This window comes from Ctenopharyngodon idella, chromosome 24 (assembly GCF_019924925.1).
Source record: "Ctenopharyngodon idella isolate HZGC_01 chromosome 24, HZGC01, whole genome shotgun sequence".
NCBI lineage: Eukaryota > Metazoa > Chordata > Actinopteri > Cypriniformes > Xenocyprididae > Ctenopharyngodon > Ctenopharyngodon idella.
The window spans coordinates 1,862,015-1,889,712 of NC_067243.1; the positions used below are offsets into that span (position 1 = coordinate 1,862,015).

General features: G+C 36.0%; 2 protein-coding genes across 6 annotated transcripts in view; both read right to left on the reverse strand.

Annotated features, from left to right (window-relative positions):
• Positions 1-5,750: 5,750 nt before the first annotated feature.
• Positions 5,751-19,462, reverse strand: LOC127507695 (uncharacterized). Its single transcript, XM_051884988.1, has 7 exons — positions 19,029-19,462; positions 18,544-18,742; positions 18,180-18,287; positions 17,953-18,104; positions 17,741-17,836; positions 17,459-17,646; positions 5,751-5,821 (listed from the first exon to the last, which is right to left on the reverse strand). The coding sequence occupies exons 1-7, from the start codon at positions 19,040-19,042 to the stop codon at positions 5,751-5,753; spliced, it is 828 nt and encodes a 275-aa protein (XP_051740948.1). The 5' UTR covers positions 19,043-19,462.
• A 646-nt stretch (positions 19,463-20,108) lies between these two features.
• Positions 20,109-27,698, reverse strand: part of LOC127507149 (uncharacterized) — an 80,781-nt gene continuing 73,191 nt past the window's right edge. The window contains exons 2-4 of one of the 5 annotated variants that reach the window (XR_007928252.1): positions 25,187-25,231; positions 24,925-24,993; positions 20,939-21,730 (exon numbers count right to left, since the gene is read on the reverse strand). The gene's annotated coding sequence lies outside the window, so the exon portion shown is untranslated. Of the gene's footprint in view, positions 21,731-24,924; positions 24,994-25,186; positions 25,232-27,698 lie in introns of all 5 variants that reach the window. The other 4 variants (XR_007928254.1, XR_007928253.1, XR_007928250.1 and 1 more) reach the window with 4 other exon arrangements.

Below are 27,698 nucleotides of genomic sequence, written 5' to 3' on the forward strand. Positions count from 1 at the left end.
TTTAAAAATAACACTAGTAACAATATGCTATTTGGGTCATTCTGTGCTGGCGGGCCTGTCTTACACCAAGGGTCTAGTTTTATCTTTTTACTTCAGTTTGAAAAAATAAAGACTTTCTCAATTCCCTCATTAGCAAACAGAAAAAAAGCTTTGATATTCAGCATAATACAATGTCATAAATCACTATTTTCAAGAGACCCGTTTCGTATAGCTAAAGCTCGTTACAAACCCGTTGTTAAAAATACTGCTTCGTTATTAGAGGTTTTTAATTTTTAAGCCAAATATCAAAATTGTCCAATGGTGTGACTGTCTCAAGCATGATTCAATAAATTACAACTCTTATAAATTAAAAAGAAAAGCATAAAAATGTTAATAAATACCTCAGGCATAAATTTACAAGTGTCTATTTTAGTAAATGGCAATCCTTTTTTTCCTCCATATATTTCTAAAAGCGCACAATCTTAATACAGTTTGTCAAAGAACACGATGTCCTCCGGTGTGACGCCATATCCTGATATTAAATCAGGCAATGTCATGTTACTGAAGCCCCATGTGAAGCCCATGACATGTGCATATGGTTAGTTCTTGTCTCAGAATTGTTCAAATCTTTAACTTTTTGGAACCACTGTAAAAGTGTTTTGTTGTCCTTTGAAGTGACACCCCTAAATTATATTTTTTAATAAAAAATGTATGTTAAACTAGATAATCATGGAAAATTATGCAAATGTGTCTTGCTAACTGCTAATGACAGGTTAGCTACGAATAGCACTATCATTAACTGACTCAAAAGGCTGAAACATCCAATGGTATGACAGATAATGTCCATTGGTGTGACGCCTTTTCTGTCACACCGGAGGACAAGGTCTCTTTAAAAAGCATTTAAAATAATTAAATAAGATTGTTCAACTCATTTTTATTCTTTTTTGATCATTTCCAGTCTTCTTAAATGCAATAATTACACTGAATAAAATTTTTTTGCTAATGTTTTGCAGAATATTTGTACTGTTATAAAGTGTCAAAATAAGCATAAAATGTGATGCTATGTTTCTGAGAGAAAGAATTGAGGGAGAGAAATGAGTGGGAGGAAGAGGACACGGAAGTACAGGGAGAAAATTAACAGGGACCCACGTAGAAGGGAAAAGATCCTAGAGAACGACACAAAGTAAAAAATAAAAATAAATATCGAAATGATGCCTTAAAAGGAGCAGCCATATACTTTAAAAAAAGTTTTTTTGTTTTTGTTTTTTTGTTTGTTGATGATGTAACAAAATTAAATGTTTTCTAATTACATCAAAAAAGATTTTTGGGAGTTAAAGTTTCAAAGATATTTGCTCTGTCGGAGTCATTTCATTTTGTTGATTTAAAATGGTGATATTGTTTGTATCAAAATTAAATGTCTCTTCTTTGACACATTCAAGGTTAAATAAAAATGCTTTCATGTAATACCCCTCACTCTTGTTAATGCAATAACTACCATTCATGGTGTGACACACACAGACAATTGAGTATTACAGTAGGGGAGGTATAATCACTTATCTTAAAATAATACCATTTTCAGCAGTTTTGAAAGGATGACAGCAAAATGTGTCTTTGTATTTATTGAAAATATCCAACAAGTCGTAGGAAAAAAGAATGTTTTTCATAATTTCATATTAAATAATAGCATCATATGAAAATAAGTGTCTAACAATGAAGATAAATCTTTCATGCTATTTGTATATTAAGTTTTTTTTTCTTAATTTTTGCCATGTCACCCCATAGGACACATTAACATTACAGTTCAGTAAAAATGTAAAAAAAAAAATAAAAAAATAAAAAAAACTGAAATTGATAAAGTTAGTGTTTTCTCAAACATCAGACTTCACACTACATAAATATAAGTATTTTTTCTTAAAAAAAAAAAAAAAAAAAGGTTTTACAAAAAAAAGCATTTTTAATGCCTATTTGTCAACTACCCGTGTGTGTGTGTGTGTGTGTGTGTGTATATATATATATATGTATATAAAATGAAATTTAAAAAATAAATAAAAAATTTCTTCAGAGATGTTTATTTAAAGTAACATCTTTATAAAACAGGGACGAATTAAACAGGATATGAGACTCTTTGGGTCCCTTTACACTCTTTTTCCACTTTTTAATGTGACGAAAACGGACTAATTTTATTCCAATATAACAAAGTATGGTGATATAATGGAAGAGTTTAAAATAGCAATATTGTATTATTATATAATTATAAAATAAATATAAATTACATTATTATAAAAATAACCACAACAATAATAACATAATAAATGCTAATTATATATAATTAATACACAATATGTTGTTATATAAATCAGTTTATTATTGAGGTAGTACAGAAGCGCGCTAGCTGTCCCTCTCTCAACTTAGTTGCCAGTAAGTTACTGTAAATTTACAAGAGTACTGTGTAAATCATTAAAAACAGTTGTACTGTGTGTGTGTGTGTGTGTGTGTGTATATATATATATATATATATATATATATATATATATATATATATATACACACACATATACACACACACACCGAACCGTGACTTCAATATCAAGGTACGTACAGACATTGATTCACCTATAAAAACAAATACAGCCTTATAAAACTGTTACCTTGAAGATTATTATTCCGTTAACTAAATAGGTAGAGAGAGGAACAGGTTGAGAGACACTCAAGTAATTGGGCACAGAAAGACAAAAGACTAGCCTGGCATGAACATACAGAGTGAGAATAGAGCTGTGAGATTATAGGTGCAGTGAGGTTGTTTTTTTGTTATAAGTCAGAAATGACGAGGCGGTAGCCTCACGCAATACAAAGTCAATAGAGTGGCGCATGTATGACGTCAGAACCCGGAAGTCTAATTCAACGCTGCTTCCTTCGAGATGTTCCTATAGGGCAGTGGTTCCCAACACATTCCTGGAGGCCCACCAACACTGCACATTTTGCATGTGTCGTATGTCTGACATTTTAGATCTTTGAGTCACCACTAATGAGCTGATAACCTTAATCAGGTGTGTCTGATTGAGGAGACATGCACAATGTGCAGTGTTGGTGGGCCTCCAGGAATGTGGTTGGGAACCACTGCTATAAGGTTTTTCGATTTATGTGTAAAATAAAGCCGGAGGTAAACATAACTTGACTATACTTTTAAGTTTTGTTACTTGACAACTTAAATTACACACATATAGCGAAAACACGAATTTTAAAGTAGTAATGTTCATTTTTGAAAACATACTTTTTCTTTTTAAGTAACTATAAGACAGCATCAACTCATCTTAATTACTGTCCTCCTACTCCAACTTAACCCGATCTTCCATTGCCTAGAAATAAAGCGCCATCGCCTTTCAACCAGCGCGCCGGAAGTCCACAGCAAATGAGTAACGACATCACGAGCGCTGCGTGAGGCCTTCTTCTTCTTTAACGGCGGTTGGCATCCAGCCTAATGGTGCATTACCGCCACCTTCTGTTCCGGAACTGCGTGAAGCCGACGTCCACCCGTTTTTTTTAGAAGCCAACATTTTTAAATTATTTATTATAAATGCACCATTGCTTTGGTATTATGCACTTAGAGAGGTACCAAGCACTTTGCTTTCCTGTATAGGAAGACCGCCATTTTTTATTTTTCCAATTAACAGCAATATACAATAAAAGTAATTTATCTAAAAAACAACTTTATCTTATTGTCATATGCACATCTTATTTTTATGTAAAATTTACAGCATTTTTTTTAATCATGCTCCCACAAGTAATACAGTAATACATATTGCAAAAACTGACGCTTGTGTATAGATGATAATCACCATTCTGTAGAAATGCTCACGAGATTTAAATGCACAATTAATTTAGTTTTTTTGCCAATTCAGAAAACATACTTATTCAAAAACATACCTGTGACACTAATCCTACCCCTAATATCAGCCAAAAATAAAAATAAAAATAATCCATTGAAATTAGTAAATACTCTGTCTGATTAAGATTATGCTCTCTCTGATTTAAGACATGGATAGGAAGAGTAAGAAGAGAGAATATGACAGAGAGTGGGTCTCTTTGAAAAGACTGAGTAAACAACAAAGAAAAAGGGAGGATACAGAACTTTTAATGGCAGCCAAAGAAGGTGAAACTGAGGACACAAATACAATGGAAATCATGGAAAAACACGAGACACATGGAATAATGAAGACTGATGAAAATGAAAATCTGAATTTGGAAACAACTGAAGAAGAACACAATTTCGAAGAACACACCTCTGAAGATTCAGATGTTTGGGAACAATATTCAGATGAAGATTCACTGACGATGGGTGATTCAAATCAAATATAGCCAGAGACATCGCATCCTGGAGCACAGAAAATGGAATTGCCCATAATGCTTTAGACAGCCTTCTGAAATTGTTAAAAAAACATGGAACAAAAGACCTTCCATCAACTTCTCGAACTTTGCTTAACACTCCAAAAGCTGTAAATATACAGCAGAAGTCAGGAATGGAGTATTTCTACTTTGGAGTAGAAAAATCACATGCAGAAATACTCTGTCGAAACAACCGCAAGGATGCAAATCTTAGAGTTGAGACTTCATATCGATGGCCTCCCTCTTTTTAAAAGTTCAAAAACTTGCCTTTGGTCAGTTCTTTGTAGCACTAGTCTAAAACCGAGAGATGTATTTCCTGTGGCCATCACATGTGGAAATTCAAAGCCCTGTGATTTGGAGTTTTTGTGTGACACAGTCGAGGAAATTACAAAATTGGAGAAAGATGGTCTGTGGTACCAAGAAAAGCACATTCCAGTTCAAATTAGCTGCATTATCTGTGATGCACCTGCCAAGGCCTTCGTCAAATCAATCAAGCAATACTCAGGGTTTTATGGATGTGACAGATGCAATCAGAAAGGTCAGTGGCTGGGGCATATGACATACCGGCAGGTGGACAATCTACAGCTGCGTACTGACAGGTCTTTCAGACAAAGCAGCAGGAAGAGCACCACAATGGAGAACAAGAAACTCCATTTTGCCAGCTAAATATTGACATGGTTTCTGGTTTCCCTATTGATCACATGCATCAAGCATGTCTTGGAGTGACAAAAAAAACTTGTCCTGACATGGATGCGAGGGCCAAAAGAGACAAGGATGTCTGCTGGACAGATAGCCATTGTAAGCAGCAAACTTGAAAATCTCCGAAACAGCATTCCAGATGTGTTTGCCAGGCGCCCCAGGGGACTGAATGAAACAGACAGATGGAAAGCAACTGAGTACAGACAACTAATGTTGTACACAGGAAAGATTGTCCTGAAAGGAATTCTGACACAAGAGCTGTATGACAACTTCATGTGCTTCTCCACAGCAATGTACATTCTTGTCCAACCAGGTCTCACAAGGAAACACTGGCAATATGCAAGGGATCTCCTGAAATTCTTTGTGCTACAGTGCAGAGACCTGTATGGAGAGGGATTTCTTGTGTACAATGTCCATCAGATGCTCCATATTGCAGATGTTGCAAAACAGTTTGAGGGTCTGGATGAATGCAGTGCTTTTGCATTTGAAAGCTTCAACCAAAAATTAAAAAAATGGTTTAGTATGGAAGAAGTCCACTGGCTCAAATCACAAGAAGAATTCTTGAAGGGCAAAACATGCAGAAGAGAACACCAGAGGCACAGATCAAGAGTACAAGACCTAACAACTTCTTTGGAATCGACCAGACCTTCTTTGAGGTCATTGAAGAAGATGGTCTGGAAAGACAAACACTACTCTGTAGGGTCTATGATGAGACGGCTCCCCTCTATACAGAACCCTGTGATTCTCGCATCCTGGGCTCCTATGTTGGCAAAGCAAAGGAGACAACAATTAGGAGAGTATTAAAATCGGAGCTTAAATCTCAAGTGATCATGACTGAACATGTTGATAAGAACAAGATTATATTTCTTTACATTTTACACACAGATCATGGACATTTTTCAACCCTATGAAAATTATGAATGTGGATGACAAATCAGGAAATCATGCAACCCTAACTGTTGCATGTCAATATGCAAAAAATGATAGTAATCAAGAATGACTAAAACCAATTATTCAGGATTGATTCCAGAAATCAACTTTGTAAAATATCTGTAAGTGTACAATTTAAATATATATATATACCTGTGCCTTTTGCTCTTTTAATAGCCAAATTAAATTTTTTTTTAGATGATTACCTACGTTGTGGTTGAGTTTGAAAAAGAGAAGACAGTGGCAATTGTTTGCTGAACATGGATTGTGGCAGATGGAAGTGTAAGTATCGCTACTGCTTAGGTTTTGTGATAAAGCACTAAGACTATACGGACTGTGTATAACACTGTGAAAGCCTTTTCACTTTTTGACTGGTTTGTGATTGGGTATTTGTCCAAATGTACAAACAGGGATTGAGCTGCTATTGGCCTCCATCTGAGCCAACCAAGAAGGCAAAGAATGGAGAACTGCCAGATGCCAAGACTTGGAAACTTTTCAAGATAAGAATTTCAGAAAAATCATTTACATGTAAGAGTAAACCGTGAAATGGTAATTACAATGAACACCTGTTAAAATTCTGTTAAAACCTTAGTTCTGATTTTAAATTCTGACGGTACACTTGGGGTCAAATAATTAAATTAGATAGATTTTAAAATGCTTTAAAGGGTTAATTCACCCAAAAAATTCTATCATTCCACACCCATTCATCTTCGTAACACAAATGAAGATATTTTTGGTAAAATCCGAGGGCTTTCATGTTGCTTAATATGATTATTTTTTCTTCCATGGACCAAGTTGACGAGTATCCAAGCAGCTCTGTTGCATTTCATGAAAGTGAACCAGTTTTACCTAAAAGAAAAAAAAAAAAAACCCATAATTGTACCCATTAATCCATTCATTTTTAAATCAGATTGTGACTTCCTGAATGTAAATTAATTAACATTAACATTGCATTAACATGCAAGCTATGAGGGTTTAGAGATTTCTCTGAATGGGAACATTATGAGTTTTATAGACTAATTTACTTACAAATGGATTTATTTACTTTGTCAGTATTGTGACCAGATTATTTAAAAATAAAATGCCTGAAACTATATTTAATAATTCACTTATGTATTTCAACAGGTCATGCATAATGTGCACATTTCTAGCCTATTAGTTATCTGTTCTTCTTTTACATCTATTCCTATACAGCACACTCATTTACTTACTTTACATTTACTCTCTCGGCAAATTAATAGTCCACCAACAGTACTAGCTTCCATGTACTTGGTCAACTTTTTTTTTTTTTTAGCAAATTACCAAAAAGCCTTGAAGTACCTGAAACGTGCTGAGGAGCTTTCAAATGTTGAAACAGATGGGGACTCCCAAATGATAAAATAAAGAGCGCACAAGCGACCAAGTCGTTTTGAAAGCGACACTGAGGATGGTAAATGTAAATACATTGTTATTGTTAAAGGGATAGTTCACCCAAAAATAAAAATTATCCCATGATTTACTCACCCTCAAGCCATCCTAGGTTTATATGACAATCTTCTTTCAAACGAACACAATCCGAGATATATTTAAAAATGTCCTTAGTCCTCCAAGGTTATTAGTGGTTGTGAATGGTAACATACATTCTGAGGGGTTAATAAAGGCCTTTTAAAGCGAAGATATGTGTTTTTGTAAGAAAAATATCCATATATAAAACTTTATTAATTCGAATAACGAGCTTCCGGTAGATGACCACACGCAGAATGCTCAAGTTGACTTGTGCCAAATGAGTAACCCGTGACGCGATGTACGATGCAGAATGTAGGAGTTTCAGAAGCTCAGACGCCTCTCACGGTTCGAACAAAAACGGCTGGGCAACAAACTCAAGCTCCTCTTCTCTTATATCAAAATCCTCCGACATTTCTCTTTAAAATTTCTTGTTTTAGACTTCTAATTTGTGATCAGTGTTTTGTTTTGCTCTCTGTCTTCGCCTCCATGTTCGTTATTGCATCATTGCGTTCAGGTCAAAGGTTGTTCTTCCGCCCAAATTGATGTGCGCAGTATGTGTACAGTCGTCTACCGGAAGCTTGTATATTTGAATTTATTAAGTTTTATATAGATATTTTTCTTACAAAAACACATCACTGCGCTTCAGAAGGCCTTTATTAACCCCCTGGAGCCGTATGGATTAATTTTTTTATGGATGGATGCATTTTTTCTGTCTTCAGAATGTGTGTTACCATTCACAACAATTATAAACCTTGGAGGACTAAGGATATTTTTAAATATATATCTGATTGTGTTCGTCTGAAAAAAGATGGCTTGAGGGTAAGTAAATCATGGGATAATTTTTATTTTTAGATGAACTATCCCTTTAATATATTAAATATTAGGAATACTATTATAATAATTATAAAAAAAGGTTTCTAAAATGTGAAGCTGCCGATTCTGCATGTCCGCACCTGACTGAGCTGCATATGCTACACACCACTAGGGGGCGTGTTAGGGCTTCCTCACAAAGTTTATTGTGGTTATATGGGTGCTCAGTTTTTCTTGTTGAAATCTCAGGATATTTAAAACAGTGCTTCATGATAGAAAATTGAAAAACCGCTGTAGGCTACTGACTCAAACATCAGTTCTTTATGTTACTCTAAAAAGTAAAGTTACTCTGAAAAGTAATTAATTAACACAATTTAAAAAAAGAAATTTAATAGTACAAAGTAAAATTACATTCAATAAAATCACAATGTCCAATATGATTCTAAATAAAATCCTAAAGGACAAAGTGAAATTCCATTAAAATATATCAGAATGTCCAGTAGGATTCTAAGAATCCGATAAGATCCTAAAGGATAAACTGAAATTCCAATAGTATTTTTTCACAAGGGTTTACCCTCGCATTGCAAACAATCGCAGACCATCTTCAAACTGCGGCACTTCATTCTAAAATTGAGGCGGGGTGGAGTTATGAGGTTTGTCCGACCGTTTGAGAATCCAATGGAGTTACAAGGTTTAGTCACAACCTCTTTTAAATGTTTTTCTTTTGTTACATATTTGTAAAACACACATACAGACGTGAAGGATGACCATTCATTTAAAACACGAGATGAAAACAAAAATGACGAAATATAGAGATACAAGGTTTCCGCCCACAGCGACAATGTGATCATTCTTATTTTTAGTATTTATTTTAATATTATTTGGAATTTGTTCATTTTTTTCACGGTAGACTACACCTGACAACATATCGCGGCACACTGGTTAGGAAACATGTGTTAGACGATGGGTCTCATTAATAACTGCGTGAATTATTCCGTAAGGTATTAATACGCAGAAAACGAAAAATCTCCACCACGTGCATACGTTTTAAGGTCTACAAGTTATCAAACACGGGCTTAAACATTTTAGCCTATAGGCTAAAATATATTAGCTCAGTCAATATATCAAAATTCAGTAGCAACGAACACAGTATACAGAATAATTTCCTTCTCAAACTTGCGTTGGCTATTTTCTCGCATATAGGCTATTTTAATCGGTTTACTCATATAACTTGCTGATAGCCTATATTTTTACTTAATCTGTAATAATGTATGTTTGAACAATCCTGTCATGAAGCATAATATCTTCGTTTTCCCTTTCGGTTTTCGAATGAATAAATGAATAAATGAATGAACAAACGAACGAATGAATGAATGAATGCTAAATAGTTTCAGTTGTTCCATAATTATTTTCATAAATTTAGAATAAATTTTAGTTCGAGAGTTTTTGGAGAATCAAGATTAGTGCGTTAAAAACGGTCGTACGCGGCGTGTTGGATTTCACACACAAATTTATGCGTGCGCTTAGTGATTGAGACAAAATGCTTTAGTGCCTGCATAATCTAGCAAGACCAGAACAATCGATAATAATAATGACATTTTTTTATTCTTCTTTCACAGACCCAAATTGGACAGGTAGCTACACTTTCATATGTTGATTCACAAATTAAATGATGTGATGGACTAACTGTAGTAGGCTGTTAGCACAAACAACTGATTTAATTGCAGTGATTTGAATTTCGGTCTCCTCCCCTCTTCCACTCCGACAGCGAAGACACACAAAGTTAATGTGTCAATTAATTAGTCCTGGTTTAGTATTTATAGTTCCATGTTTCTTGTTTTCAATTGTTCTGTCTTAAAGTCGTTTAAGTGATGTTAAGAATGTTTCCCTTAAATTATTTGGATTAAAAATTAATTTAAAAAATAAAATTTCTCTTCGTTGTTTCGTCTTCGTCGTACTCTTTATTCCGTGCCAGAATCATGTTGTACTAACAATCCTTACGAACATTAACCATGGTTGTGTTATAGTAAACAGTAAAATGTTTTTGTTGTTGTTTTGCATATTGATTTGGTTTATGTAGTAAAACCATGGTTAATTCGTGGTTACCATGGAATAATGGTTAATTTTGGTTAATTTTATAAGGAAATCAATCAGTCCATTGATGTTGTAACTAATAAGATAATTTAAAAATTTGCTTACCTTTATTTCTTCTTTTCGATGGTTGAGCAAATCTGTGTACAAGTTAAGTAAAATCCAATGGAAATCAACTACACTTCACAGAGGAATCACGAAAGACCGATGTAGAACACATGCAGTGAGGAACACCTCAAGGGTCCCCACAAGAGGGAAACCTTGTTTTGGTGATTTCGGGTGAATGAGTTAAAAACCAAGTTAATCAAAATTTAACTAAGTAAATTTGATTTAAATTGTATTTTATTTATATAGCACATTTAAACACAGCAAAGTTGTCCAGAGTGCTGAACAGAGTATAAAACACCTGTGAGAAAAGATTTCCAGCCTCTTTTTAAGAAGAAGGTGCAAGACGACGTCCAGAAAGTACCAGGTAAGACGTGATATCTACGTTTTCAGAACGTCGCATGGTGACTTTTAACGTAAAAACAACGTTAAAAAAACGTTTCTGCAACGTTTTGAAAAGACGTATTTATAACGTAAAAAAAACCCCGACATCTGTCGTATTAAATACGTTGGATAAAAACGTTAACACAACCTTTTCACGACGTGAAAAAAATGTTTTTACAACCTTATTGTGTTTGCTGGGAGTCACCCGATTAATACTGAGATTCCAGATGTTTTTATTTAAAAAGGCTTAAAAGAGGTGCTCAACTCACGGCTGCTTTAAGAGGCTCGCCTCGCCTCGTATGTGTGTGTGTGTGTGTGTGTGTGTGTGTGTGTGTGTGTGTGTGTAACATCGTATCACCACAGGGGAATATCTGTGACGCAGATATTATAAAACCATTCAAACACAACACAGATTCTTTATTTATTATATCAGTAGTCAAGGGTAAAAGACTTGAGTTGTTTTTTTAAAAATATTAACGAGTCTTTTGTGTCGAGTCGAGTCTGAAGTCTGTTAAAATGCGACTCGAGTCCGAGGGGCCAGTTCAAAAACGAACCAGGATTTTATCTCAGGGTACACACAGAAAAAGCCTCCTATGGTTCTGCCATTGCCTCATAAGACGCAGTAGTCCAGCGCCAGCGGCTGCACATTGTCATGTTGTAAATAAGACAACATCTGTATTGTAAGCCCCTCCATGTTGCGGTTGTTATTTTCACGTATGCTACCAACTCAACGTCATTTCCATAGAAACCAATGCAGATATTCAGGAAAACGAAAGAGCAGCATGGACACACAAATCGGATCTGAACAGCTGCGATACACAGTGTGGACATCAATAATTCTAGATCAGATTCCGTCTACACAAATAATCTGATGTGGACTGACAGTGTGAACCAGAGATGTTCACGAGTCTTTTTCAGGGGCGGAGCCAGACATTGTAAACATTCGGGGCTTAGCCCAAATCGATTTTGTCCAATGACAATTAAATGTTCTGTTAACAGCTTTACTGACATGAAAGGAGCTTTGTTGTAGTATGCTTGAGTTAAGTTCATGAAATGTACATTATTTCCCACAGGATTTTGTAAAACTTTATTGGGTGTACCTCCGTCGCTCTGGGGGGTCTGGGGTCATGCCCCCCCGTAAGAAAATTTTGTACATTTTAAGGTTGAATGCATCAATCTGGTGCACTTTGGAAGCACAACATTAAGAGCTTCAACCCATGTACAGAGTGCAGATTGAACAGAGAAACAGCATTGACTTGTACCTGGACATTACAGAGGGCTCAAACATCTTTTTAGTTGTGATATAGAGTCTCAGTCTACATTGTGTTTTAGGATGCCAAACAATTATTACAATAAAATGAAAATATAATAATGATTTAGGCCTTTATAATTATTCATATGACAGTAATATCCATATATTGCAACAAATGCACTGTAAAATAAATGAAAATTTTATAAGTAGTTACTTTACAATACAGTATAGGGAAATTACAATACTTTTGTACTAATTTATTCACTTGAAAGACATAAACCCTTACGCTGTTATTTTGATCACCAGCTGATTGTTACGTACACAGAAGGGGACAGCGACACAGGAATGCAGGTATTAAAGTTTATTGAGCGACCAGAATCAAACAGAGTGCAGGTGAGTGAAGACAGGTTAACACGTTGACTGGAGTGGCTGATAAACTGATACTTGTCTTGGTGTTGCAGGATGGGCAGACGGATGGCAGACTTGAAGCTTGAGCAGACACAGATGAACTTCACAGGAGACGAGGAGACAACGAGGAGTCGAGGGGAGACAGGTAAGTATTGTCAGAGGAGTCCTTAATGTAAGCAGACTGGTGAGTACCAAGTGCAAACGAGACCGGACAGTGACTGAGTGAGAGTGTGAGAACATTCGGGGCTCCAGCCCCCTTAGCTCCACCCCTAGCTCCACCCCTAGCTCTGCCCCACTCCGAGTCAAGTCTGAAGTCGAGTCTCGAGTCATTTAAAAAAAAAACAAAAAAAATACTCAAATCCAATTTTTTTTTTTCTAAATCTAGTTGTATTATATAGACAAAATAATATGATCTTTCTGTCATCTGTTTTGTTAGAAATTAAGGTCCTATGTTGTAAGGGATAATGTACGTCCAGCTTGTTACTTTATAATCCATTACAACGTACAAAACAGTCGTCCTGGCAACACGAGCAGTCATTTTCAATACAGTCGTTAGCGGACGCAAGATGGCGCCAGTGAGTCGGTTTGTTATACAGCAGTTTGTTATTGAAGACAGTCATTATCAGAAAATATCAAACCTCGGGATGTGTAAGTCAATAGTAAACTCTACACATGCTGCGATACGTTAAAAATATGAGCTTTAAGTAAAAATGGAGTAACATCTCTTTCTTTCTCTCTCTTATGGACACACATTAAGAAAAGATTGATAAAACGTAGTGCTAGGTTTAAAGGCTAGATTTTTTGTTCATATTTTAACAAGCTGGCTATCCAGATGACCCCTGCAGCTACACCACAGTATAAGAGCTAGCTGTTTTAGCCACTAACCTTTGTGGATGCGATGTCTCATTAAATCTGATGTTGTCGTTCTTTCTTTAATAGTTTTCCCGCATTCTGTGCATCTAGACATGATCTGACATGTTAATAAACCCAAACGAAAGAGCATTAGTCGGTGGATCCCGTCACGTGTCATGTCGGACTCTTGTGACATTTCGGAGTTCACGCGCGATACACGGACACACGTGACCAGATCTATGACAAGAGTCCGATCTGCCACAGGGGAATATCTGTGATCAGATATTATAAAACCATTCAAACACAACACAGATTCTTTATTTATTATATCAGTAGTCAAGGGTAAAAGACTTGAGTTGTTTTTTAAAAATATTAACGAGTCTTTTGTGTCGAGTCGAGTCTGAAGTCTGTTAAAATGCGACTCAAGTGCGACTCGAGTCCGAGTCACTAACTCGAGTGCTCATCTCTGGTGTGAACGTAGCCAAAGATTAAGAGGCTTCATTTCTCCAGCCCTACTCAACAGTTTTAGGCCTTTTTGCAAATGTTTCAATCAAGTTTAGCTGTTTTAGAGAGTGTTTACTCATTTTGAGCCTGGTTTGAAACATTAACCATCTGTGGTTTACTGTAGCAATATTATTTATTATAATAAATGCATTAATTAGCGCCCTTTCATGGTACACACTGTGTACAGCAGTACAGCTGCAGGCGCCACTGCCTCGTCGAAAACAAACCCTTTTAAATGAAAAATTATAAGAAATTACCACCATAACAAGTAGATGGCTGCAGAGGACCATTCATTAGAATAATAAAGAATAACAATTAGAAGACAAAGAATAATAATTAGAACTGCATGTTTATGATCATACTCCTGCACCGTTCACTGTTGGCCAGAGGAGAACTGAATGACTGAGCCTGGTTTCTCCCAAGGCTTTTTTCTCCATTTTTGTCACCTGATGGAGTTTGGGTTCCTTGCCGCTGTTGCCTCTGGCTTGATTAGTTGGGGACACTTGACATTCAACTTGAAATTCAACAATGTTTCTGATCCGCCTGCATTGACACCATTCTATGTGAACTGAGCTGGACGCTGACATCACTGTTTTCTCCAGAGCCGCTGTATTGATACATGAACTAAGTTAATAACTATTGATTTTTACAACGGAATGAATCAATACTGAACTTAAGCTGGACAATGACACTATTTTCTTTTAGAGAAATTATTATTATCCTGTTATCACTGTAAATCTGCACAATCTGCATTGTAATTAAATCTGCATTATAAATAAAGGTGACTATATCCCAGCCAGAGAGGTGTGAATGTGTGCAGGAGACAGAACATAACTGGGGCAGTTTGCACCACACAACTGAGACAATAGACTGAATGCATGCTTAAAAATGGGTTTAAATGCAAATTATTTGTTGTACATTATTTACTTAAGTTTGAAGGCTCTCAAGATTAAGATTTTACTTTTAGCTTGACTAGTACACAATTTAGAATATCAGTAACTAATGCTTTACACTATATATTAAACAGAGTTTATACAAAGTGATTCACAAACAGAGAAAAACTTACAATTTAAAAAATGTTGTGTTAATAATCCATAAAACATAAGAACAATACTCTTTGGAGCAATAGCTGAGAATTATTGTCAGAAAAAAAAAAAAAAAAAAAAAAAAAAAGGTTTGTTGTGTGATTATTTTGGCTTATTAATGCTAACGTGCCGTTTTTTCCCCCACAGACAAGACCAATTATCAATACTTTTTTTAATGTAATTGCCTTATACAATTATGTCATCATAATTTGAATGTATTCTAGATAAAAAAGGAAAAACAATGAAGTTCCATCCAGAATTTTTTTTTTTTTTTTTTTTTTTTTACAAAAAGCCTTTGCATAATCCAAATAATGTCCAACTTCAGTTAGGACGGCATCAAATCCAGACCGTCCCCAGCGTAGGACCTTTTGTTGTCTCCATAGTCATACCGGATCTCTTCACCTCTCTGAATGTTCCGTGTGCTCATGAAAAGTATGACTGGTTCATCCTCCACAGAGTACAATCTAGGACTGAGATTGGCCCGTTTGGCAGAATGTTTAATTTGTCTTCCAAACGTAGTTTTGTCTGGATGGCACTCGCAGTGCTCCTCGTGAGCATCCAAACACATGAGCTGTCCATTTTTGTCTGTAAAGAAAAACAAATGTCCAGCTTCTCCCTCACTGTTCTGGTAGATTTCCAGTCCCTCCTCCCTGGAGATCAGCCGGCCGTGGTAGTCACAGATCACTTCACCGCAAGCAAACGGCCTGGTGGTGACGACCCTGGGACCCTTGCCTTCTATGTCCATCACCTGCAGTCCTTTCCAGCACTGCTTGCGGCTCATCCTTCGGATGTATTTGCTGTCTGTTGCTGCCTGGATGGTTCGTGGAGGCTTCCAGTCCTTCACAAGTTCAGCAGCATCTGGTACGTTCTCCATCCATCCCTGCTTCTCAATCCAGCTGTGTACTTTTCTCTCAGATGGCTGACGTACGCCAAAAGTATCTGCAAAAACAAGATGATATTATCTGCACGTGTGCCTTCAACTTCAGACAATTTTAGCAATATGGAAGTCTTGATAAAGTATTTTCACTCTATTATTAGTGTTTAACAATAGAGAGTCTACAGAGTCCTGACATTGCATTGAAAATCTTCGGGAGTTTACAGAGTGATTCCACTTTTTTCCATCGTCAATACAAGATATCGGCTAAAAAAGAATGGAACTCTGGATTGATATACAAATGTTCCATAAGGTTGTTGAAACAATTCCAAGACAAATGTGAGTTAAAGTTAGCAATCAAACCTAAAGGCATTCCAATGAAATATTAGCGTACCTTTTCTGGTCAGGCATTGTATATCGTGTTTAAAAGATTTCTGTCATTAATTAAATTGGTCCCACTTTATATTAGGTGTCCTTAAAGGGTTAGTTCACCCCAAAATGAAATTTCTTTCATTAATTACTCATCCTCATGTCGTTCCAAACCACAAAGACTTTTGTTTGTCTTTGGTACACAAATTAAGACATTTTGATGAAATCCAAGAGGTTTTTTTATCCTTCATTAAAAGCAACGAAATTACCACATTCAAGGTCCAGAAAAGTAGTAAAAACATAAATACTTTTTGTGCACAAAAACAAAACAAAAATAACAAATTTTTTCAACAAATTCATCTCTCCACTCTCATTCTGCTACGCTATTTACGTTGAAGTGCTTCCAGGTTCTACGTCCGGACCGAATTAATGACAGAACTTTCCTTTTTGGGTGGACTAACCCTTTAACTACTAACTACTAACATTTAAATAAATCATTTGATGCAATGCACTTATTGTGTAAGTACATGTTTTTACGTTGTACTCATATTTTAAAAATACCTGTGTATATAATTATATATGTAATTAATTTCTGTAATTACATCTATAATTACACTGTTGACCTTTCTTTACCCCACTCTTAAACCTACCCATCCCACCAAACCTGTCCTAACCTCACCTGTATCCCACATCAATAGCAGTTTACAATACAAGCGTTTTCACAATACAACATCAACACAATAAGTACATTATTGTAAGTGTACTAATTTTTGATGTAAATACATAGTAGTTAGTGGCACTTAATGTAAAAAAAAATGTAAAATTAATTCTCGCATTCAGTCATTTAAAAATAAAATGGCTGACTTTTTTGTCTTGTTAAACCTAATTTTATAGCTAACATAAATACACAATTAAATCACACTTTCACTCTTTTTGTCTCCCAAAAGAAGCAAATAAAAGAAAAGCAGCTGACCAAATATTGAGCCTTGTGGCACATCGTAATTATTTTTTTTTATGTTAATATGTAAACCTGTTTGTTTCTATGTGCATGCGTCCACTCACAAGTCATTGGGTGAAGAAGAAACTAATTTTTGACAGAATTATTTTTTCATGCGATAAAAAAATTAATAAATTCAAAATAAATATCATTGTTTAATAAAACTCAACTCCTGGGACATGAAAATACCAAATTTGATGTAACACCTAAATATGGAATATCAATTTTCTAGATTTGAATGAACAACTTACCAAGCACAAGACCCACACGGAGTTTCTTTTGATTCGCGCACCAGAGCGAGAGGCAATGGCTCTCATATTTCCTTGAGATTCGCATTCGTGCAGCTTTTTCCGGAAGAGTTGCATGCACCGTTACTGGATGTGACATCTTCAGCAAGTGAAAAGCTGTGTTTGCATTCATCCATTTGGGCTCAGCTGGCCTAAAGAAACAAAATTGTACATCTCAGCAAATTACTTGAATGATTGAGAACATCGTATAATCTACAGTAATTGTCTGTCCAGTAGGTGAAGTACTTTGAAAGTTTTTCATCATCTATCAAATCACATTTGAGCATGGCAGCGTATACAGAAGATCTGGCCATATCGGTGGTAATGCTTGGGAGCCAGTACCTGCAACACAGAATGAAAGAAGGTTTTGCAAAAAACTTAAATGTTTTACAAACCAACTTTTGAATTAAAAAAACAAACTATGCACTGTGCACAAACCATGTATTTTATGCACTCACTCGTCATGCAGCTCCTTTAGATCCTGAGAGGGATTGTCAACCGGATTCCCTGAAGAGGATATGAAGAATTTTTCAGCTTCATCTAAACTGCATCTCGTGTGCCTCCTCTTGATCATCTCTGAACGCAGGTATTCGTAGTACGTATCAAACCACTACAGAAAAGAGGTTGTGAGATTCTGACAGATCTAAGAACTTTCATTTGAACATATTTTTTTTATTGAACTTACCGCTTCCTCCTCATTTGACATGACAAAGAAGGCATTGCACTTGTCTACTTCTACCATAGCCTGTTCATGATTTCCCTCAATGTATGTCCGGTTCAGCCAATCAGAAACCTGCAAACAAGTTCAAACAATAATAAGCCAATAAACTCTCAATCAAACACTGAAACTGACGAGATTTAACTGACTATTTCACAACCTCATCTACAGTTATGTGGGTCATTGACATCACAGGCTACATTGTTGTCTGTGTTTGCTCCAAATGTCATGATGATTATGATAGCCACCTCATAGTGCTTCTTTTAGCAAAACAGAAGTAATATATTGGATTTACACAAGAGATCATCATCACTGAGACTAAACCACTCACAGTCATATTCTTCACCACTTCTGGCTTTTGGAGGTACAGCAGCATCACCATGGCCTCCAGGAAATGCACCACCAGCTGCTCTCGTTCTCTCGTCATAGATCCGATATATCTCCAATCAATCATTAAGTTAGCGATGATTGTTAAGAAGTCATTTTCAGCAGACTGCAAGATTGCCCAGCACTGGTCTGGTGAAAGAACCCTTTAGGAGAAAATACATCAAACAGCTGACAAAGATGAAGCTTTCAATAAGAATAGTGGGACTCATGAGATCGAGGAGTTTACCGGATAAAAAAGTTTATCAGGTTAAATATCTGGAAACCATGCATCATGCAATATTAAATATTTCATTATATTATGTGTAGCATATTTACCAATACCGTGTGTAATTCAAATGCATTTAAATGCAAATAAATGCTGTTTTGTAATTAACTCACTTAACAACAGACTGTTTATGTGGAAACGGTTTAGACTACAAACGTACTTACCTCTCAGAAGCCATTTCAAGGTTCAAATATCCTTTTTTCCAGAAAGAGTATGAAAGTTCATTCAGAGACTTCAGTCACTGCAGAACAGATGTAATGAATTCTCTCTGCTGTGGAGGGCTTTAAGTGATCAGAGCACCCAAACAGACAACCAATCCTGACCAAACAGCCTGATGACACAATTAGCATTTGAAAATAATTTCCCTGCCCACTGTAAACAGCAGTGATTCATAGCAATGGGCCATCATGTTAATGGTTCACACGATAAGGCAGAAACTCATTTGAAGAAATATGCATTATAAAGAAGAAGTTTTTTTAATGTCTCTTTGTTAATGAGGGGTTTGTGGACACATTCATGTTTTTAGAGTTGAGATTACAGTTTTTATTTTGAAGTAAAATTTAGACTTTTTGGGTAAGATGGGCCTCCAGATTTGGCACAGAAGGCCAGAGTGGCATGTTGTTACAAGTCTTACTATTTTAAATGTAATATTTATTGTAATTCATGGGGCTTTATTCAATAACTCCATTAATTAGATGTGCATTTAGGACATTTTCACTTGTATGTGAGTGAAATCATTCAGTTTGAATTCATAGTGTTTATAACAATTAAGTATGTAAATATTCATATGCCTGTATGTGTCATAGAACAAATTTACCTTTCAGATTAAACTCTATTGGGATTCTACTTTCATTGTCATCAGTTATTTAACTAACCCTAACAAAATTGTCAAAACACAACTTTAATTTATTATTTTTCATTGAAGTCAAAGTGTGTAAGTTTCTCCACTAGAGGTCTCTTATTCAAAACAATAACAAAGGCATTTTTGTCTTCACCTCCACAGCTGATAGAAAGCAATCCAATGGGACTCAGACAGAAATCATGTTCAAGGATGAGCTAATGTATTAAAGTTTTATTAACGTTACTGTTGTATGAAGCTGTCACACGGGGTCTGAAGATAAAGATGACTGAAGACAGGATTAACATATAAACATGGTTTATTAAGTCAAATCACCTTTATTTATATAGCGCTTTTCACAGTGCAGATTTTTTCAAAGCAGCTTTACAGTGATAACAGTGTAACGACTGAGACAAATCAGACACAATTATTTGTTATAGGTAACCAATAATTGTTTAAAGCACTCTGGGGCCTGTCCCCCATCCCCCGAGAAGTTCTCAGTTACAAGTTTTATTGCGCTAAAGAATGTGGTTGCCACATGGAAGAGCAGAGAAGAGACACAGAAACGTGCATCTTTCCTGCATTTTCCCCACAGAACACAGACTTTCCTGCATTAATTTATAGACAGACCGTTCTATAAATGAACATGCACATCCCTAGGAAATGGTATCCATTATTGCTGTTGTTGTATTGCACTCATTGTATTCGCATGTTTTATGATACATTTAAGGTAACTTCAATTATGCCATGTTTAGTGTCTATGGGTTCGTATCGAGAAGATTTAAATGCTTGTGTATGCGGTATGTCCATACCTGTGCAACACATCAGTATTACAAGAATCTTTAATAGTTCTTCTTCAAAACTCAGCCAGTAAATCTTGCTCGATCATAAAAGCCCTGACAGGAGGCGTGTTATCGCCCGGAAATACAACATCTTCATTGGTCCGGTCAACAACTAAGAGGTGTGACTTTGACCAGAGGTTAAAAGCCAGTGAACAATGCCACTCCCTCTCTTTCCTTGCTTCTTGGACGACTGAAGAGACCCCCTTCTTGCTGCATTTTTTTTTAAATGCATCCATCCATAATCAAAGTAATCAATACGGCTCCAGAGGGTTAATAAAGGCCTTTTGAAATAAAGGTATGTGTTTTTTTTTAAAGAAAAATATCCATATTTAAAACTTTATAGATTCAAATAACTAACTTCACGGACGACCAACAGCCTTTATCTTTAATTTAAAATGGCTAAAGTTTAGAATTTGCAGACTTACGTCTTTGACCGGCTATAACTCCAAAACCTGTATCATCTATAGTACATCTACACTATGATTAAATACAAAATATTGCCACAAGTGGCATTCATCAGGGTCCGAGCACCAGTGGCCCATGTGGATGATGAGAGATCAAACTGAAATGAAGTTATGATGTGGTTTTTACAGCAACACACAGGTGTCAAAAAGACATGTGACTTTCCAAAGAAATCACTCCTCCTTACTGTTAGATTAAACAAGATGTCAAAAATACCCTTCTGAACACGTTGCAGTGTTAGAGGTAGTGTAAATGAAATTATGATGGTTGGATGGATAGAATAAATAAAAATAAAGATCGAAAAATAAACGAGAGAATGTAACTAGAAAAACAGGAGGGAGAGAGTGATTCAAATATATTGAGGGTAAAAGAAAGTGGTCCAGGCAAAGAAAAAAAAAAATCAAAATGTGATAAGTGGAATAACAGTGTATAATCAGTGTGAATGAAAGTGTAAGAAAGATGAGAAAAATAAGAAAAATTACTAAACAGATGAGTTATTAGAGCATGAAACAAAACTCAAGGCAGACATTGAGCAAGTGTGACACAGGCAGACAAATGGAGTCTTATATTAAAGAAAGAAAGAAAATATATTTATATACTTATAAGAACAAAATACTGACCCTTACATCTTACACCAATCCACTTAAAGCAGAAAGGGTCCACTACAGCGGTTACATTTATCCAAGCTTGATACTGCCGAGGAGATTACGCCATGTTTGCAGTTCTGGTGGAAAAAAAGAAAATAACTTATATAAACAAAGTTCAGCCTAATTCCTTGTTAGAAAAATCTGCTGAGACTTCACTAAATACTAGGGCTGCCCCTAATAGTCGACTAACCGTTAGTCGAGCAAGATTTTATTAGTTGGTTTATCGCAGAAAAAAAAAACTCCACAGGAAGTGGCGAAGTCACACAGCCCGTAAGGGACAGATTGTTAACGGCAGGAAATCCAAACATTCGCGTGTAATTCAACATTCATCGACCGCAGATATGGCTTATCACTTGAAATGTAAGTAGTAGCAACTTTACAAGTACACTCGCTCTAATGTTAGCCTAGTCCTAGATAAATGTGCGCTATTATTTGGCGCATATCCAAGTGTTTGTGTGCAGAGCGCGCTTACTGCATGACATGGAGGCGCCGGTGCGATCACTTGCATTTTAACTTAAAATACTCTGTCATTTTAGTCATACAGATAAGAGTAATGCAAACTGTAAAGGGTCTACTTTTATTTCTGTAAACTCACAATAACAGCAAAACGTTGTGGGATGCTCTTCTGTCTCGGTCTCAGTGAACTTGAGCACAAATGAACTGAAACGCAGCGTATACTTGCTTCACAGACACAAGAAATATTCTCAGATTATGTAATCCGTATGAAACCTGTAGGTGCATCCACTACTGTGGAGATGACGAGTCAGCATCGTTGTGCAGCCGAAAACACAGAAAACAATAAATTATTAATATGTTTAGACGGTCGCCTTCTGTTTTTTTCACGACGCACTCATAATCATTACTTCTGCCGATGCGCTGTGGAAAGCTTCACGCTTGCGCTGGAGCGCTGATTATTCAGCCTGGTCTCATTGTTAATACGTAGGTATTAATACGTAACTTTCAAAGACACAAAACGTACATTTTTGTACGTTTAGAAAGGTGCTAAAACGTACAATATTGACGTAATTATGGCACTAAAACGTAAAAATACTTACGTTTTTACAGCGAAAAAACGTAAAATATTTACGAATCTTTCATGTCATAAAAATGTATGTATAATTTCCATTTTATCGTTTTGTAGATAAATGTAAGATCCCTAAACCCCATCCCGAACCTAAACCTACCCATTTTATACAGAATGTTAAAAGAATAAAACATAATGTGCAGAAATGTGTAGGAAAATTACCATTTTAGTAAAAATATAACATTAAAACGATATTTTGAGCCACTAATCCTACACCTACCCCTAAACCTACCCATAACCATTTCTTTAAACTACCTACTGTTATAAATAAAAGAGTGACAGACAAACAAGCGTAATCACAATCATTTATTTTTTGTGAAAATGTCAAAAGTGGTACCAAAAGTAGTTCAAATGATGATGAGTTGCAGTCACAGTCCTCTCTGGCGGTAATAGTTTTTTTTATAGGGTACAGAGCAGAATTTAATTTATTAATCCATGAAAATATGATAAATCCGGATTCTCTCCGTGAAGGCGCGCACTCATATCAAATGTCAATCCACTGAAACACGGCATGTCGCAATCTGTGACGAAGCAGGTGAGAACCAATGAGCGTTCGATATCAGTGCCGTAAACCATGTCGAAACGCTTCTCGAGGGTGGCGCTACTTTCAAATTTGAATCATAACGAGCGCGAGCTTTGACTGTGACGGTCTCTGTTGCTGAGAATGAAGATGAAGATCGATGGATAAAGGGCTGAATTTGGATCTGTTCCTTATAAACATATGGATTCTAAAGATTGGGAGTACAGCGAACAAATAAAATGGATGTGATTTGTGAATTTATGTTGTGCTTTGGTGTATCTTATGGTTGAATTGTCAGTCGCTGCAGGAGAAAACGCCTTCTGTGTCGCACAGCAAACAAACTAAATATTACAAAATGGTTAAACAATTACAGAAATTTTATTCATAAGGTTTCAAATTGTAGTCTTGTTTAACATTATGTAATCCTCCGAAACGAGCAGCACAAGTCATGAACAGAAATGTTATTTCATATTAAGTAGATGAGTGAACTGCTTTCAATAAATTAGACTAAAAACATCGTTAAATCATTAAAGCCACGATTTTAATATTATTACATGGGAATTCATATACATTCACACTTTACGTTACATGATTTACGTTTTTTTGCTGTTAATACGCAAGTATTTTTACGTTTTAGTGCTATAAATACGTCAATGTTGTACATTTTTGTGTGTATGAAAACGTAAGTAAATGTACGTGTGGTAGAACCACAATTTACGTAAAAATACACACGTTTTCTCATGAGATCATGTTGGATTAGGCTATGTTTTTATATATAGGCAATTAAAAGCTGGTTATTATGATTTATGCCTTATAAATATAAACTAATGGCTTAAATCAATGACTACTGGTCGAACAGAAAAATCTTTAGTCGGGGGCAGCCCTACTAAATACCATTGTACATGTTGGCTGAGTGCTTGTAGAAATGAGTGCATGTCTAGCTAATGCGAACACGACCATTTCAAGCAGCAGTCTTAGGCTGTTTTCACACCTGTAGATCGATTGCATCGTTCCCAAACAGGGACTTCATTTGTTATAATGTTGCATTTTCTTCTTGGTTCGGTTTGCTTTCACAAGGCAATATTTCAAAGTGTACCAAAATGTATTTATGCAAGTCACATGCGTGTACAACTGTCCCCTTATTGGTCAGAGTTTGCTCTGCATCATCCATTAAAATTATGGACAGGTTCGCTTCATGAGCATATTGTGGCTTGTTTAGTAGCTACTGTCGAGACACACACAAACACTATAGGAATGTAGCAGTCATTCCCGCTGTTAAATTATGTACCACATTCACACTAATTCAAGCGCGCTCTCTCTGTATCTCCCAGCGCTGTCTAACAGACCGTGTCGAGACACACAAACACTCTATGACTGTTATAATGCAGCTAGAGCGGGAATCAACAGCTCGCCGGGACAGCGTTCTTGCACGGATAAGCATGATTACACAACATTTTAAGATGAAGAGGTGCTCTCTGGTTTTAACTGCAGTAACTAATGAGCTCAATCACAGAATCAAACACTGCTGCATTTTATAAACACATTTCCCATTATGAAATATGATATCGTTTGGTTCGTTGGTCCGTTGGGACGGATTGTTTACACACCACAAGTTCCTAGGTTACACACACACACACACACACACACACACAAACACACACACACACCTCCTCTGATCCATCGTCTGCTTCACAGCTGACCAAACCACTGGACTGTCGTTCTGTCTCAGATATCACCTATGAAATATTTTTAAACATTTGTAAACACAGAAAAGCAGGAAATCATGTGTACTGCTTTATGAGAAATATGAGACAAATGTTAATAAAACATTCTTATAACTAACCATTTACTCGATGTAGAAATCAATATGTGTTCGACAATTAAAGAACATAAGAAGTGGATGCATATTTCCAGTGGTAAACACATTACCTGTTGAGTGTCATAAAGTGTCAGCTGAGGATCAGGTGTACAGATCTTGTGGGAGAGAGAGAAAAGGAGTTTAGGGAACATTAATTGCAGAATAACAGATAATACAGGTGAATTCATAGATTAACAGTTAACATGTGTGAGAATGTACTCCAGCACACAGTCCTCACTGGTATGGCTTTTTGTGAGGACAGTATCTTGTCAGCATGAAAAGTCAAACTAAGCAACGAATGGAGATTCTGCATCATTTTGCCAAAACTTAAATGGTACATATTACTCCTCTTGCCGATACTGCTTATCGATCTGGTACTTTAACAGTATTCTTATCTGTTCTTTTTGTTGTGTTTTCATGAAGAAAAAAAATTAACACTGCTTCATATTCCAAAATGTAAAATAAAACATCTATAGCAAAAGAAACTGCAATGTTTGAACAAAATAAAGCATCTATTTGTAAATGCACCAGTGTGCATGCATTGTTTATAAGATACAATAAATACATGGAAAAAAGTACAAAGAAATGGACAAATACAATAAAACAAAGATTCAAATGCAATAAACAGTGCTTAATTTATTTTTCAGGAAGTCTACTAATATTACGGTTCATATAAATACAGCTTACTAGAGAAATCTAATAAGCAAATGTGAAATAACACTGCATTTTCACTTTTAAACGGATAGATCAACCCTTATATAACACTGAAGTTAAGACAAATAAAGTTCCTGCTGAGTGTCATTAAGGCTTGATGAGGATCACCAAACCATAAGACTGTTCTGTCTCAGAAGTCACCTGTGTGGATTCAAAATGAACTACTTTAACTTCTCCACATCAATGACATACTCTATAGGTAAACGGTGTTTAGATTAGTATAAATAGATTAAAGCTTTTAGAGTACAATAGGCACTTTCAAACTCAAACATCGCTTAAAATCACAGAGAGCAATCATTTAGAGTAGCATGAATATCTTTAGGTTTACATAATATTTCCATTTGCAACATGGTTGTTTGGAGTTTAACCTATGTTTTATGACAACAGTGTTTTAAAACCTCTGACTATACTGGGAACATTCAAAACCACTCCATATGTTGAAGCTTAATTTGCTCAGAAAACTATGCAGGTAAAAAAATCATTTCTGTAAATACCTTGCTTCTCCATGGCCAATCCCCATAGTTATCCGTTATCTCCTCCCCGGGACTGATGTCCTTTACTGCGAATGAGCAGAGATGGGGCTTCCGGTCCACAGTGATCGTTCTCATTTTACTGTTGGGGTTCTTGTGGTCATCATTCACAAGTCTGCCCAAAGAAGCATCATCTCTGGCAGCATCAATCCTGAAACAGCAAGAACACAACACTAACTGCATGCTGTAATAACACTGACTGAATCTCATAAGTCATCGCAGGTTTCACTGAATAATTACATCATGTTTCCAGCCAGTCTTCATCCTAGTTCATCATTACTGCTACTGGAATAGAGTCAGAAAAAGCTGACTTTGTATCTCTGGTTGACCTGCAGCTTTGTACATTTTCCAAGACATCGTAAATGAGGTACTGTAATATACTTACCATATTATAGCGCAATTCAAAGAAAAATACTTCAAGTGCACGATGATAAACTCTGTGTCTTCTTTCATATTGTTGTTTATTAAGGACTTCTCCTCTGTATTCAACAAGGAAGTCCCCTTTTTGGAAGTGGCGACAACTGAACACTCCTCGACCTATCAAAGGACACGTTAGTCAGGAAAAGGGGCGAATTAAAACAATACTTAAACATGGGCCTGTGTTACCTTTAAATGCATTTATATATTTTATTTCAAATCCATCCTTATCTTAAAGGATGGATGAAAATATGCCATCCTTTAAGATGCCATCCTGCTTTGGGTTTCAATTTGGTCCTCCGGGACGCTGTAGCTGCCGTCTCCTGCAAAGGCCACATGATGTTTTTAATCACTTTACAACATGACTTTTAGATTTCACTGACCTAATCAACTGTTTTACACCTTTATTTGTTATAACAGTAAAATTATTAACAATAACGATTATTATTATTATTTACATAGCAGGATGTAATACCAGGAAGTATCAGTAGTTAAACAGTAAAAACATGGACCTTGTGTGTGTTTTAATCATGCTGCTTTCCTCTTTCTCAAACACACTGCAGCTGTCACTAAATTGATCAATTTTACTAACATACACACACTCTACAGACACCTACGCAACATTACTAACAGCAAACTAAAAAGGGTAATTAAAGCTTAAACTAGGACTAGTTAGTCACAAATAATGAGCATGCTTCGGGCTGCTGAATAATCGTCAGGCCTGAATTGCACAGGGACTGGATTATTGTGAGCCACAGACACACACACCACATAACGAGCATCAACTATACTGATTCACACGCCAACCTCATTAACGTTACCATCATTACACTGCCCACATGTTGACGGCAATAACGTGATTAACCAGTTTAATAATAAATTAAATCTTCACGCGTTGTGAATAATACAGACACGTGTCACC

Bases quoted from the DNA above. Each gene is read 5' to 3' on its own strand.
- LOC127507695 (XM_051884988.1), bottom strand. The intron at 18,288-18,543 runs GTGAGTGGTTTA...ACTTGTTTGCAG, and splicing joins AAGTGGTGAAGAATATGACT to GTTTCTGATTGGCTGAACCG. The intron at 17,647-17,740 runs GTACTTCACCTA...TTGTTTCTTTAG, and splicing joins GATGATGAAAAACTTTCAAA to GCCAGCTGAGCCCAAATGGA.